We start from the raw sequence: 15034 nt of genomic DNA on the forward strand, positions 1-15034 counted from the left end.
CCCGTACCCATCCCGCGTGTCTTCCCCCATTTATTGATGCCCCCCCCAGTTTCCCCCATTTATTTTACGCGCTACGACGTTTTATGTTTTTGTTTCTTTGTTGGGCGTTTTACTCGCAGCAACGAAAGAGAGAGATACATTGCAAGCTCATCTTTGCCACTTCTTTCTTTTTGTTTGACTCTCCGTGTTGTGTGCATGTTTCCTTTTCTTTTCTTTTTCTTTTTTTTTTTGGGGGGGGGGGGGGCGGGGGAGGGGCAGGGGGGTAGGGGAGAGGGGTGGGGGGGGGGGGGGGGGGGCGAGGGCGAGCAGAAAGTTGCGAGCAAAAAATCTATCAAATCTATGTTGGGCGATTGGAGTGAGGGTTTTGAAGCGGGTATAGGCTCTATTTTGAGATGGGGAAAAACACGATCGGCAGATATTGGAAGGAGATAAGTGAGCGCGGAGGGGCTAGTCGTCGAGGATAAACATTGGATCGCAGACCTGGTGTCTATACATTGGATCCTAGCGCTGTAAAACGAGCCTTAAAAATCGACGCTTGCATATCGAAAGTTTGAACTTTCACCGGATGTGCACTAAGGTGGTGCATTTTACCTGGTGGCACTTCGAGGCGTAACGTCCTTTTTGTGAAACGTGAAATCAAAATAAAAATGCCAAAGTTGCGCTGTTTTTTCTAATTGTACTTTTTTTTTTTTTTTTTTTTTTTTTTTTTTATGAAACGTTGCTGTTGTTTGTGTGGGCCCCCAAACACCATCAACTGTCTTTGACAGCTTTGTTTTTTTCTGGGGACCCCCAACGACATGTTAAAAAGAATTAATAAATTGAAAAGAATCAAATTGAGTTCAAACTTGGCACTTTATATATATACGCATGATCAGGACATGCTGTCCCCCAGTTTTGCTGCATTATTTATCACTCGCGTACGTGCCTCTTCTAACGCATTTCTCTTTGTAAGATGGTGGGCCACAGGAAGCCTGTCGGACGGGGCACGTATGCAGAGCGTAAGTTCGTCTGCCTCTTTTTGCAGGGGTTGTGGTGACGTCAGAACGACGCAGAGCTCCGATTGGCTCCGAGTGAAGGACACTGGGTAGAACTCAAAGCAAGCTGCCTTGAGGTCTACCCACTATCCTTCAATCGGAGCCAATCGGAGCTCTGCGTCTTTCCTGCATCACCGCAACCCCTGCAGAAAGAAGCCGATGAACTTGCGCTCCGCATACCTTGAAAGCGCTTACCTTTAATTCATGCTTACGATTAAAGAATCATTAGTAAACAAATCAGAAAGATACGTGAACAGTGTGCCGGGCTTACCCAATAGATGGCGTCAGTGAGTTTGTTGTCAAACAAAAAAGGGGCGAAGAGGCGGATTTTAAGAATGCTGCTTCCGATAAAGCGCTGGATACCCGACTTGAGCTTACCGAAAGCTATCCTTGCACCGTGCGGCCATTTTTGGCTCGTGGCATATCCAGGGCATCCCACAAACGCGCGGGCTCTTATTTGTCTGTCGGGGCTGCCGGCGAAATGGCGCCGTTTGTGAAGGTGATCCGATTGGTCTTAGTGGTTGCCGGCGACGCACAGCATTTGTTTGCGGCGAAAATCCGCCATCTTTGGCTCGAGCGCGTCGTATCATACACCACCTTGACGGTACTTGCATTCGGTAGACTTGTATATGCTCAATGGCAGTCATCCAGTATGAGACAGTGACACTTGCGCCATAGAGCAAAAACAATTATTGTCTGTTTTTTTCTAATTAGTAATTACCGCCGACAACGCAACTGACTCACTAACTTGAATAGTAAAGGGCGCAAGGATGTGCTTAACTTAGCCGAGCCCGTCCGGAGTGCGTCAGAGGTTTGGAAGGTTCGATAAGCGTGGCAAAACATTTTCCATCCTTCCCTGCGTGGGCGCGTTTTGACGTACTGATACCGACGTCGGAGCAATTTGCCCGCGCGGTTTCTAACTGATTCGTGATTGAACTTGACGGCCCGTAGCTTTGACTGTCCTTCGTAGGGCGAAAGGAAGTAAATAAAGCATATTGATTTTAGTTTTACATCACTCGCATCACCCGCGCAGCTTATCATCGCTTGCTTATCTTGGAAAGTGTAAACTTTGTTGCGTTAAAAAAAAAGCAAAAAAAAAAACAATCTTGGAGGACGCTTAAGCTTTGCCTTTAGGGAATGGAACGGTATAGCGTAACATATAAACTCCCGCTCGTTCCCAAGGTAAGTAGCTTGTCTAGCTGGCAACCGAAGAGTCGTAGGTTCGAATCCCGCCTGAAAGTCTTCCAATTTTTCTTTAAGGCAAATTAATTACTTTATAGACAGAAATCATTCGAAACATGCGGCGACCTTTAATTGGCATCACGTGTCATATTTTCAATCACTTTCATTCCACGCGTGACGTCACGTTTCACGTATGCGTTGTTTGAAATTCCCGCGCGAGGTCATGTGGCTGTGACGTCATGACCCTTTCGACCAATTAAGATTTTCGCGGCACGCCACCGACGCCGGCTTTTTTTGCCGCGCCACCGAATTTCTGCGACACAAGCTCCTTAACGCGTTAATAGGGAGTTTTCGTAGACCGCGTTTTCCTCTCCGCTAGGCCCTCCGCAACGAAGAAGCCGCTACTGCGCCTGCGCGCCCATGGCCTTGACTGTAGAGTTCCGGGTATCGAAGCGGATTGCGGAGGGCGTTGCGGAACGGCGAAAACTATCTAAGAAAACTCCCTAATAACTCTTGACTGGTAAGATGGAGTAACCGCCATTCTGTGTCCTAAATGATCTTGACCTCACGTGTAATAGGCCTTATCAAACAGTGAAGATATACACGATGCAAAGATATGTGTTGCACTCCCGAATACAGCTGATGTCCGATTTTGTCTTCACTCAGCATGTGTACCTTTGATTTTGGTCTTTCCCGCGTATCCCTAAATGGGTATTCACACGAGGGAGAAAACCCGGGGATTTCTCTCTCGTGTGAATATCCCTCAAGTGTTCGAAAAACTTGGGGTGATGTGAGTCCCCATCATCTTATCATTGTTCCTTAGCCGCTGAGGTTTCCGCATTAGCTGATCAGAACGGCTAAGAACGAAGCAAGAAGCGTGCAGATAATAAGCTGCGAATAAAAACAACATAATTTGTTTATTTTGTCGGCGTATAAAATCACACTCGTGATCTTGTTATTAATCGTAATGAACACCCGGTTATTGGGCTGTGGAGAGCCTTGCCTCTTTGATCTCGATTGGCGTATCTTCGTTCCGGTTTTCTGATCGGCCTCACTGGCTGCGGAACTCTGTCCTTGAAGCAGATAAAAATACCAAACAAACATTATCGCGGGTATCCTGTGAAAGCGACACGGATAAATATTGCGACAAAAAGTCATATAAAGAGGATGAAGGAAGTGACGAGGTGCGGACGCAGCATACGTATCTTCATGTCTCTTTGTGTTCTGCGCAGGCACAGACCCCACTATTGGGCGGAGGCGGCGGCGGCGTTGGCGGCGACCGATATGTGAGTATACGGCGGACGATATAGCGTGTCGTTCTCTTTGTTTCTGACTCAGTGCCTTCGTTCACAGACGCTAGACGCTGGACAGCACTAAAGTCACTTTAGACAGCACTATAGTCGCTGTCAACTTTCTGTGGTACATGAGAAGAAGGGAAGAGAGCGCGTGCACAGCTTCGATAGCGCTCAAAGTGGGCGAGGGTATTATCGCCTATTCGCAACTTTCAGCGATGGTGGTACCGCGGTGTGAGAATCGCGTTCCCTAGCTCCTGGATGATTGGCTTCGTAATAAAGGTGCTTACCTACACCTTCCTGCCGTGAAAAAAAAAAATCCAGTAAGGCTTTAACATTGCTCGCATATAGCAAAACTAGAATTACTTAAGCGTCGCAGGCCCCGCATCGTACTGCTGTTCTACGGCGATCATCCAGATGACAGCCATTTTGATAGGCGCCAGTGCGCCCTCTATACACCTTTTTCACAAGGGCGCAGCCATCTTGAATGTCGTCACTTCTGGTACGCGGTAAAACATCGTTTTTGATCTCTCCACGCCGCTGGAAGGTGTTAACGAAAAATGCTTGATTGTCACACATTCTTGTTTTGCCTCACCTAGATTTTCTTGCTTATTCCAGGTTGAAATGTTTTATTATTTTCTTCGTCCCGCATACCAGATACGATACGGAACCCACGTGACTAAGAATGCGAGGAAACATAATAAGTCTATAGGCTGTGAAAGTTGCGAATAGCTTTGGCTGCATTGTCACAGAAAGTTAGTTTGTAGACATGGTGCCACTACACAAAGATGGCGGCGCGCCGCCATCTTGGTCCAGTGGGGAGTGGAGCGCGTTCTGAGCATGCGCTGTAGAAGTCTCTTCCGGTGAATACAGTATCAGACGCCGCGTATGCGTCCACAGCCCGGTGTGTTAAACTTACACTAATTGTTTCTTCCGCGTTGTTTTCAGCAATCGGGCGGATTGTACTAAGATATTGAGATGGGCTAGTTGGATATGCATGATATAAAAATTAAATAGCGCAAAGGTTAGGCAAAGGACAGAACATGTCCTTTGTTCTTTGAATCTGCCATGTTTAAAATACATCTGCTGATAAAGATTCACTGTTTTCAAGCCATAGTGATTTAAATCGTATTATTCAAATTTAAATCAAATGAACTTAATTTAAGTCAAACAAAATCCAATTTACTTGATAAAAAAACATGATTTTTTTTCTGTTTAGCGTATCCCCTTGAAACAATGATGGGTCATTGATTGATTAACATACCCCCTGAAAGACTGATGGGTCATTGATTGGTACGACCTCCTGAACGAATGATGGATCTTTCACTGCAGGACGTAGTGTGTGTTTCGCCACGCTTATGGCAGCCGGAGTGAATAATGGACATGGCGTCAATAATTAATAGTGTTAACTATGTGACGCCTTGTCGCTTGCCTGGCTAGGGTAGTCGTGTGCGACGACCGCGTTTTGTATTCGTCTGCTTGTGACAAAGGAATAGACGTTTTACTCAATTAGCTCAAAAAACGTGCGCTAGTGTAGCTACAGGCGCTGCGCGTACTGCCTTCTGCAGCAGTGACTGGTCTAAAAGTAAAAATTCAAAACAAATGCCACTTTTTACGCGCGTTCGTCAACGTCTTACCGCTCATTCACACTGGAAGCGGATCCGCGTTTGCAACCGCTTTGCGAACGCGGATCCGCTTCCAGTGTGAATAAGCGGTTAATGTGGTTGTTTACTTCGTATATTTAATACAGATCAGGCGAACGCGTGCATCGCGTGTACCACGTTCCCAGCAAGCTTTTTGGTGCTCGGGTAATTTAGCAAAATGTCTATGCTGCATCGTGATGTTGTCCGTCTCCGAAGTGTTGCTGCATGGTGTCTTTGTTTGGTTATGTTCACTATATTTAGCCTAGATTTTATCGTGTATATTTTTTTATCTTTCTCATTGACTTTAAAAAGTTTCGTTTGCTATTTGTGATTATTTTATTTTATTTACGAATAGAAAAAACAACTGAGGTTGAGTATAAAAACAACAATTGGGAGTACTTTGTTCCTGTACTCCTACAGTCAGCTATGGTCAAGTGATTGCTTGCGCCAGCCAATCAGATCCCCCGCCCCCCGCGGGAAGTTCACACTCAGTTACCCTCGCCAAGAAAGTATTCTACGTTAAAACCTTAACCACAGTAAACGATCGGATTTTATTGAACAAAAGGAAAGTTAGACTGTGTGTTATCCTGTGTCTTATTTTACCCTAATCTCAGTTGTTTTTTTTTTTCTTTATGTTGATATTGTTATGTTGATCTTTCTTTTTTTCTTCTTTTTCTTTTTCTTTATGTTGATATAACGACTGTTCCCCACGTTTTGCTCTCTATAGGTTATATAGAGAGCAAAACGTGGGGAACAGTCGTTATGAGATCCTCGAGAAACTGCTTCGGGATGACAGTCAGCTTTTCTTTTTTACGATATGAGAGTCCTTTCGAATTCGCTTTGTAATTATTCAAATAAAAAAAATGTTTCTAAAGTTGTTGTATCTGAAATTGTTGCACATGTGAAGCGTTATAGCATCGCGTTACATCGGGTCACGTGACGTTAATTTTCTCGCTAAATTTAACGGGGAAAGTGACGTCACGTGACCTATAGACGAATTCCTTTTCCCCGCTAAATTTAGCGGAGAAGCTGTATTGGTGTGTGCAACATAATGCAACACTGTGCGCCTTGCATTATGGCACGAAATGCGGCTTCACGAGATGCGGCTTCCCGAAATCCGGAGCAACTATAGCCAAAGAACGTTTCACGTTAAATAATCTAATGCAACGGAGTGCAGCGAAACTTTCCACAAATGTGTGTTTAGGGGATGCTTCCTCAAACTAAAACCATGAATGTAGGTTTCTTGGGAAAAAAAAAAGGGAAGGGGGAGGAGAGAGAGGAGGAGGAGGAGGACTGCAAGAAAAGAAAAAAAAACGTTTATTCCCATGCACCTAGAGAAACCCAGCGGAAACAAACCGCGTGTGATTGGCGGCTGCTACACGTAGCAGATAATGACACCTCATGGAACAAAAACTTGAAAACTTCTTCGAGATGAACACTCTACAGCAGATCCAGCAGATCCGAATTTGTGTGTCTGTGGAATACCACCTCAGGATGGTTTCTTTCCCTTTTGCTCCGGTTGCATAGTGAATTACACGTTTCTTTCGTTCCCTTTGATTCCTTTCCGGGAACGCACACTCGGGAAATTCGAATATGACTAATGCACCATCTTAAAGTTACCTTTGTGACAAGTTTCACTACTCTTCGTTCATTATACGGCTATTTTTGCGACTGAATAGCGCTCGGGAAAACCCTGCATACACCTTACACACCCAAAAGAGCAATGCGAGTCTGCGTATCTCTGTTCTTCTCAGCGTTCTGGCATCAATTCTTACCGCTGCGCAGCCAATCACATTGCTGCATCAGCTGATAAGACCGCCGAAGAACGAATCACCGTCAGTGAACATAGGATGTTTCACAACGCCTGAATTTCCATCTCGCGACATCCTTGCTCGGATATAATCACACACTTTCTCGCTTGGGCGCACATATTTATCCGAAAGCGTTAACTTTGTGAGCACTCTTTAAAATCGATCGATTATTTACCCGACTAGGCTGCCAAGCGCCAACACCCCCCCCCCCCCCTTTTTTTCCCCCCTCCAAAAAAAAAAGAACGGGTGCATATATTACTTGGTTGAATATATCAACGTTTTAGATTCTCTGCTGTTCCAGGAACACTTCCGCGTTCCCTCTCCCCCGGTTTCGGACTCTCGCTTTGCTCTTTCATGCAAATATTCCCCCGACCGGCGTTAGCTGTTATATCGAGATTTCTCTCGTGCCGGTGGATCTAGTCGATGGGGATATCCCAATCGTTTACCTGTGGTGATTACAAGCCCCGTCCATACTGCAACTAAAAGGCGCTTTCGCGTTTGTTTATATATACAGGGTGATTCAAGGAGACGCCAGGCTCTTTAAATCGACCGCAAAATTCGGCTTCTTAACCTGTCGCGCTACGATTTTGTGCAACGTTGCCCAGAGATGGTGCTTTTTTTTTTTTTTTTTTTCGTAAAATTTGCAAAGAGCGGATTTACCTGAGAAAAAAGTAAAGACAGAAAAAGGCTTAGCTCCTATGGAAACGCAGCGACGCCACTTGTCTTCAAACAACACGGTACCGTTTCGTACGGGAGACAAGAGATGGCGCAAGCGGTCGTGACGACAACTGTAGCCAACGAACGAGCATACGACGCCGAGAGCCGGCGTATTTAGCAGACAAGGAACTGCAGTTCCTTGTTGTTACCGTGCCTGTTTTTGTTTCTGCGACTGTCGCCGCCTGCGGAACGCGCGCCGCTTTTGAGTCGAAAAGATTGTCTGCTAAAGAAGCCGGCTCTTGGCGCCGTATGCTCGTTCGTTGGCGGCGTTCGTTGCGCCATCTCTTGTCTCCCGTGCGAAACGGCGCCGTGTTGTTTGAAGACCGGTGGCGTCGCTGCGTTTCCATAGGAGCTAAGCCTTTTTCTTTTTTTACTTTTTCCTCAGGTAAAATCGCTCTTTGCAAATTTTACAGAAAAAAAAATGCACCATCTGTGGGCAACGCTGCACAAAGTCGTAGCCCGATAGGTTAAGAAACCGAATCTTGCGGTCGATTTAAAGAGCCTGGTGTCTCCTTGAATCACCCTGTATATATATATATATATATATATATATATATATATATATATATATATATATATATATATATATATATATATATACACACACGGTAGGCGGGTGTTTTCGCTTTTTTATTGTGTGAAATCGCAGCGAAGCAAAGGTTGGAGTTGGCGAACGCTTTTTCGCGTTCTCGAGTGCAGAGGTATGTTGTGCGCAAAATAAGTCATTCCACTGTTCGAGCTCTGCTCCATTAAGATGGACCGCAGCGGACCCTACGAGGCATCGGAGCCAATCGAAAGTTGAGAGCGTGACACGCGACCTTCCGGTTGGGCACAATGCTCGCAGCGCTTTAAGTCACGGGACGCTCCCTCGGCGCTCGATTGGCTTCGGTGGCACATAGTGCCCGCTGCGGTCCATCTGAAGTGCTGCGCGCATGCGCATAAAGGCCGTCTCCGGAAATTGCTCTGCGCACGCTTCAGGTCGAAGTCCTCCTCGATTGAGGCGTTCACGACGTGCACGTCTCGCTGACGGCAAGCGGACACCCCGAAACCTGGAGTCTCGACTTTCTCCCCGTCACATCAACAAAAACAAATCGGCGCCCTCGCTGAACCCGCTTCTCCGCGTGTACCACGCGCAGGAAGTTCATGACGCCGTCAACGCTGCCGATATCGCCGGTATCGTTGGCTAGGCACTCGACGCCCTGATAAGCCTCTCAGGTACAGCGGAGAGCCTCCGACCTCACGAGGGGGCGAGCACGCTGGACGGGTGGAGGAGGGAGACAGCGGAACGCAGAGCCGTTATCGGTTGCTATCGGAAACGCGCGTTTATTTCACGGCGGTTGCTCGACTCGAGTTTAGGCACACCAGCGGCGACCCCGGTGTCTTGGATCGGGCGTCCGCCATGAGTTTCTTCGACGTTCGGAAATGGTACAGCTTCCTGAGTCTAAAGGAGTCGCCGGGCGAGCGCAGGGAGTACGCGCCGCGCTACGTCCACGACGAACGCTACGTCGACGGCGCGACGTACGACTCCCGCTGGGACTGGGACAGAAGCCTGAGGGCGCGGCCGCGGCCATCGCGCCTCAGGTCGGCGTCGTCCGAGCGGGCGCTGACGGAAGACCCGCGACCCGCGACGCCTCGGAGCTACCTCAAGAGAGTCGGCCGCAGCGAGGGCAGCGTGAGCGGCAGCCTCGCCGGCACCGACGTCCTTTCGACGAGTTGGGAAGCAGAGACCCCCAGGTCGGAGCGGAACCGTAGGGACCCTCCGGTGTTCCCGGAACCGGACGACAATGAAGCTTCACCCGGGTACGAGACCTTCGGCAGGGTCGCCGTAAAGGAGCGTCCAAAATGGGGTCACTCTCAACCGAAGACTGCAGAGTTTCCTCCCCCTGGTCAGCTTGAAAAGCGAACTGAAGATCAGGGACACCTGGAGCAAGCCTCGCTTGGATATGAAACCTCTGCCCGGATGGTTGCAGAGGAGTGTCCAAAACGTGGCCAGTCCCAACCAAAGACTTCAGAGTTTCCTTCCAATAGTCGACCTGAAAAGCAAACTGAAGATCGGGGTCAGTTGGAGCATCCAGCACAGAAGCAGGACATTGTTGTGGAAGCGAAGAACGATCCACAGCTCCATGACCTAGAGGGTTCACCCCCTCGATCATTGAAACGGTGGGGCAAGAAGTCATTTGGCTTTGGAAAAGAAAAAGCCGTTTATGCAAAAGTGCTCAAGGAGAAGAACAGCAACCGTATAACTAGCGACCATAGTGAAGTGCCTCCTGAGGAACCAAAAGTAGGTCACGGTTCTGTGGACGTTCCTGCGCAGTCCCACGTGCCGCCGGTGCCCCTTAAAATCTGGGAGAGTGAGCAGCCTGTAGACTTCCAACATTCGGGAGCCTTGGTAAAGAATATCAAGGAGGGTCACCGCAGTGATCCAGCAAAAACACAAGGCTCAATTCTGCACCCACATAAGCCAGAGGTACCTTCACAAGCTCTCCATCAAGAGAGAAACATAATCCCCACGGAGGTATCTTATGATCATGTCAACGTGGAGGCTCAACGCCATGCAGCAGTTCCTGTTCCTGGTGAAGCTGACAATCTTCCTCATGCTTCTCCCAATAAGAGTCCAAGTAAGAAAAAAAGTTTCTTCAAATTGCCCTCATTAAGAAAGAAGAGCAAGTCCTCGGTGCTGAGTGTTGAAGACACCGCCATTACCACCGACCCTACCACTCCTGAAGCTGGAGTGCAAGTTGTGATTCCATCCTTTGAGGAAATCCTGGCAGAACTTCGAAGAGAACACCTGCAAAAGCAAGCTGAGACTTGGCAAGAACTTGAATCGGTGCCACCTCGAAACCAACTGAAGAAGGTTCCTCCACCGGTACCACCAAAGACATGGAAGGAGGGTGCAGAAAGCACCCCTCCCACTGAAAGGGTTTCAAAATGTGATGTCCCAAAACGTGATGTTCCAAAACATAATGTTGCAAGACTTGATATCCCAAAAGATGATGTCCCAAAATATCCCACAATGATTCCAGTCGCCAAGCCTTGGATCTCCGAGGAAACAGCTCCGACATTGGAAACTGTGGACACAAGTCCTCTGGTGGAGCCCACTATGAGCTCTTTCTTTGTGAGGGAACATGAGGTCACAGTACTGCAAAGAAGACTTGAGCTGACCCCACAGACACTGAGCATGTCAGATAGCTTGTCCAGTGGCCCTTTTGACCACTATGATGATGTCCCTGATGCAGCTCCCCAGAGAAAGCACCATCTTCGTATTCAAGTTGGGACGGCTGAAACTGACAGCAGGCGCAGAGGTTTTGTTGAAACAATGCATCGCAGCTTCAATGGTGGCAGAGATAATGTGGAAAGTGGCTTGTATGAAAGTATTGACCTAACGGCAGAATCAGCACAGGTGCAAATAGATGATACCGGTGGTTCAAGTTTTCAGTTACGTTCCCAAATTTTGCCACAGGAGCTAAGGAAAACATCTAAGGATTCTGGCAAAAAGAAACTGTTCAAGTTCAAACTGAAGAAACGAAAGCAGTCGGAAGATAGTTTCGTGGCCACAACTTCTGCAGCCGCAGCATTAGGCGAGGAGCCCTCTGAGGAACAGCTGGAGGACATCGAGAGGCAAGGAAGCATTGTGGTTCCAAGCAGGCCCCCTCAAGGCACCGTTTTTGAGTCCCTTCCAGCAGACGTTTCGGCCACTGAAGCACTGTCCGACGATCCCGAGGAAACAAGAAAGGGCAAGGAGAGACGGTTCAGCTTGAAACTGAACTCCATGAGGAAGAAAAAGACAGACGAGAGGATGAAGAAGCGAGGCTCTCTTGAGTTGCCAGGTCCCACGCATGGGCCTCCCAGTTACAAAGAAAACATGATTGACACTTACCTGCGCTCATTGGCAATGCAGCCGGCTCCTAAGACACATTGTGACTCCAGTGATGACCGCTTTGTAAGCTGAAAGTTCCATGTCTCCCATCCACTTGTTGCTCGTCTGCTGCACTGCTATTGCAACTGCCTTACAATATTTTTATTTCCATTTTCTTTTCCATCCCATCTCTTTCTTGCAATGCAAATAAAGACTATGGACACTTTGTCCTGTTTTCTAATTTTTGAACTCGTTTGTTTCATTTTGGCGGCCCCAAAATTGAGGGCTCGCTGAACTTGTTTTAAAAAAAATCCTATCTTTTAAAGGAATAGTGTTAAGATGAGACAGTTTTCAGTAAGGGGGTTTTTGCATCTGAAGAATTTCACATATCATTTGTTAACAGTGAAGAACAGTTTTATCTTTAAATCTTCTTTCCTTCTAAGTCTGTAGCATCAAGCCTGAGCTATGCTCATGTAGTTTGTGAATGAGGCATTGTCTTATGGCAACATTGAGTTCATTTACCTGTCATGCTATCACTGCTATCTTTTGGCTAGCTTCAAGCTGATTACCTGCAGTGTCGTTGCTAAACAGTGCAGTGATATAAACCCTGATGTTGATGGCCATATGTTTTTCCTTTCAGCAAACAAATGGGGAAGATGGCTGGGAATTTGAAGAAATCACGCTGGAAAGGGTGAGGGTAATGATCTCCTTTTATTACCTCTTCTATTTTTCTGTCTTGCTGCAAATCCCAGAAGGATTCTATAAGATGTTCAGGGGTAGGAGAGGTAGAGGAGATGAGAATGTGCACTGGGGGAACCACTGCCCATATATTGTGGGTTATCCTTTTCTAGATGACCATATATTTTAATATACTAGTTGCTTGCATTAAGAGTTAACAGTATTTTTTGCACTACATGAATTGACTACAAAACAGAGAGCTCAGGCTCCGCTGACCCATGCTAACACAAAGCTTAATTATAAAATGGAAAAGTTTCAAAATGTAATGTTATTATATTCTAAAGTTGCAAGCTATTTCTGGAAATTTTTAATTTTAAAATTATATCCACATTACTTACAAATGCATGGAGACAGATGTCGCCAATAACTTACTCCATCATTTTATATTGAACGTTTTTAAAAACCTATTTTAATATTTGTATTTAACAGAGATGAGTTTTTATATTGCACAATTTTAAGAGGAATTTTGAGCTTTCCACTCTCTATTGTTATTTTTGGGAAGCTAAAAATTGTCTTTCAAACACTCTTTATTGCAGTTCAATTAGACCTAAGATGACAGTCTTTTACTAATGTTTGTGCACACTATATCTTCTTTATTTGCAATACATTTTGTTCACTTTTTTCTAGGTAAGGAGTTTCTGAATACCTGAAGTATTTATGGTCAATAAATGTTTTGTACCCATTTATCGATAAGAAAAATGACACCACAGAAAATGTTTATAATTGTTCAAGTGATTCTCAATGGAGTAATGAAACATCATATCCTTCATAATAGCCTACCAAATCTGAGTGAAGTCATGGAAATTTATTATAGCCTACGTTTCTCTTATAAAGGAACTGCCTGTATATATGACACTTTTGAAGTCGTGGTCTTAGTTGCTTATTATTTTTCTCGTAATAATTCACTTCACATACAGTCATGCACTGTAGCTATAAAGTACACCCAGGGTTGGACTTACCGATAGGCTGAGTAGGCTTATCGGTAAGCCTATCGGGCGGCAGAATTTCGGGGGCGACCAATTATCTACTTCTGAATTTTGCTACTTTGGAAATTCTAGCCTAAATCTAGCTACATTAGAAAATTTTATCTCCACCCTTAGTTACTAATAGGCTGAGTAGGCAGCTGACTAGTTTGGTAGAATTTTGGGACATCCAATTTGTGGCTGCCCCCAAATTAATTGGTTCTTTTTTTTTTTTTAATCTAGCTCTGAATTTAGATTTTTTGGAAATTCTAGCTTTAAATATAGCTGATTTTGAAAATTTTAACTTCGCTCCCAATGGTCACTGATCATGGGAAGTGGGGAGGGGGGAAGGGGTGTGAGAGGTGGCTCTGTTAAAGGCTGCCTAGGGCAGCAAAATGCTAAGTCCACCTCTGAGTACACTTGTAAAAGTTTTAACATTTAGAACAACTGACAAGAATTTAAATCTTTACCTAAAGACATGTTGCTCCAAGAATTAATAATTGGAGTGTCAACGCAAGTTTCATTCCCCCATTTTGGTAAAGCAAGGTTCTGACTTCAGAATGTTAAAAATAACAGCAACATGCAATGTTGCCAATATTAACTATTGCATATTCAGATAAATCATTGTTGTATAGTTAACTAAGAAACAAGCGGATGCAGTTTTAGAAAGTTGATGCAGGGAACAGCAACTCTGCTGAAATGATTGCGGATAGTATTGGCGGCATGCACGAACTACAGGGGGCACTTCTCTACCTATTATCATCATTGTTTGTGACGTCACAAGTAGGACAGTCTGGGACAGACCGCACAGATCCTAAATCTCTCGGCTTGTCAGCTCGCTTCATACGTTATTTGTGTATGTGCGGCAAAGCCTGTTTCACGCTTTGTGTTTATTTGTGAAGTGATATTTGTAGAGGACATTTTACTAAAGCCTAAAAACATGGCACTCGTAGTCATGCTTACAAACACTCTTGGCGCTGAGCTGTCAAAGCGCTCGGATGGTGGTGTGCTGTTCTCTACCCCAGTACAAAAAGCTGGATGATGAAAATAGCATATCCAGCTCTTTACCCCACTACAACACGTACCACGGCGAATGGGGTGCATTTTTTAATTCTGACTTGGACAAAATAAAACAGAAAATTATGTCTCATCAAATTGAATATAGGAAAGTGAAATTCGAGAACCTCTCGCGTGTGTTCTAAATACTTCAGTGAAAGGGTCTTTGTGTATCCTGTTGGTTAAAATTTGTTTTGCGAGTGCTGGATTCTTATTAGTTTCAAGTTGGTTCTTTTTTGAAATTTGTAAACCAGTAAACAAACATTTTCTCAAAATAATTGGCAGGAAGAAGCGGTGGCTGGCTGCTGGAGTCGTTTCAATTAAATCCCTGCTTATTCACCCGGTCAACGTGAAATGCGCGAGACCCCCTCACAATCAATTTCTTAAATCTAATAAGTCGGTGGCATCAGCGTCCCGAAAAATGAGGTATACACCTGGGGGGGGCTGTGTTCGACAAATGTTTTGTCTTTCCTAAAAAGAAACTGAAGTGACAATATCACGTCTGATTGGTTAGAGGCTCAAATGACAAAAGTTCTCTCTTGCGTCATTTGAGCCTCTAACCAATCAGACGCGACATTGTCACTTCTGTCACTTCCGTTTTTTTTAGGAGAAACGTAACATTTGTCGAACATAGCCCCCCTGCTATGAGTTACTACCGCTTGTATGTTTAATTTTGCTGACCCAAATGGCGCAAAATGCATGATGCACTCCTCAGCAAGCGATTTTAAATTTGTTAACGATTC

The 15034-nt window shown here is 45.5% G+C and overlaps 1 protein-coding gene across 12 annotated transcripts in view; it reads left to right on the forward strand.

Annotated features, from left to right (window-relative positions):
• LOC8036906 (disks large 1 tumor suppressor protein) overlaps positions 1 to 15034 on the forward strand; it is a 645442-nt gene that overhangs the window by 511055 nt on the left and 119353 nt on the right. For 5 of the 12 annotated variants that reach the window (XM_042293831.1, XM_042293835.1, XM_042293836.1 and 2 more), the window contains 2 exons: positions 3449 to 3502; positions 12176 to 12226. In XM_042293831.1, the coding sequence (XP_042149765.1) occupies positions 3449 to 3502; positions 12176 to 12226 (105 nt within the window). Of the gene's footprint in view, positions 1 to 3448; positions 3503 to 8661; positions 11620 to 12175; positions 12233 to 15034 lie in introns of those variants that run through there. The other 7 variants (XM_042293829.1, XM_042293830.1, XM_042293833.1 and 4 more) reach the window with 3 other exon arrangements.

Source organism: Ixodes scapularis, unplaced genomic scaffold, assembly GCF_016920785.2.
Source record: "Ixodes scapularis isolate PalLabHiFi unplaced genomic scaffold, ASM1692078v2 PGA_scaffold5__190_contigs__length_132052651, whole genome shotgun sequence".
NCBI lineage: Eukaryota > Metazoa > Arthropoda > Arachnida > Ixodida > Ixodidae > Ixodes > Ixodes scapularis.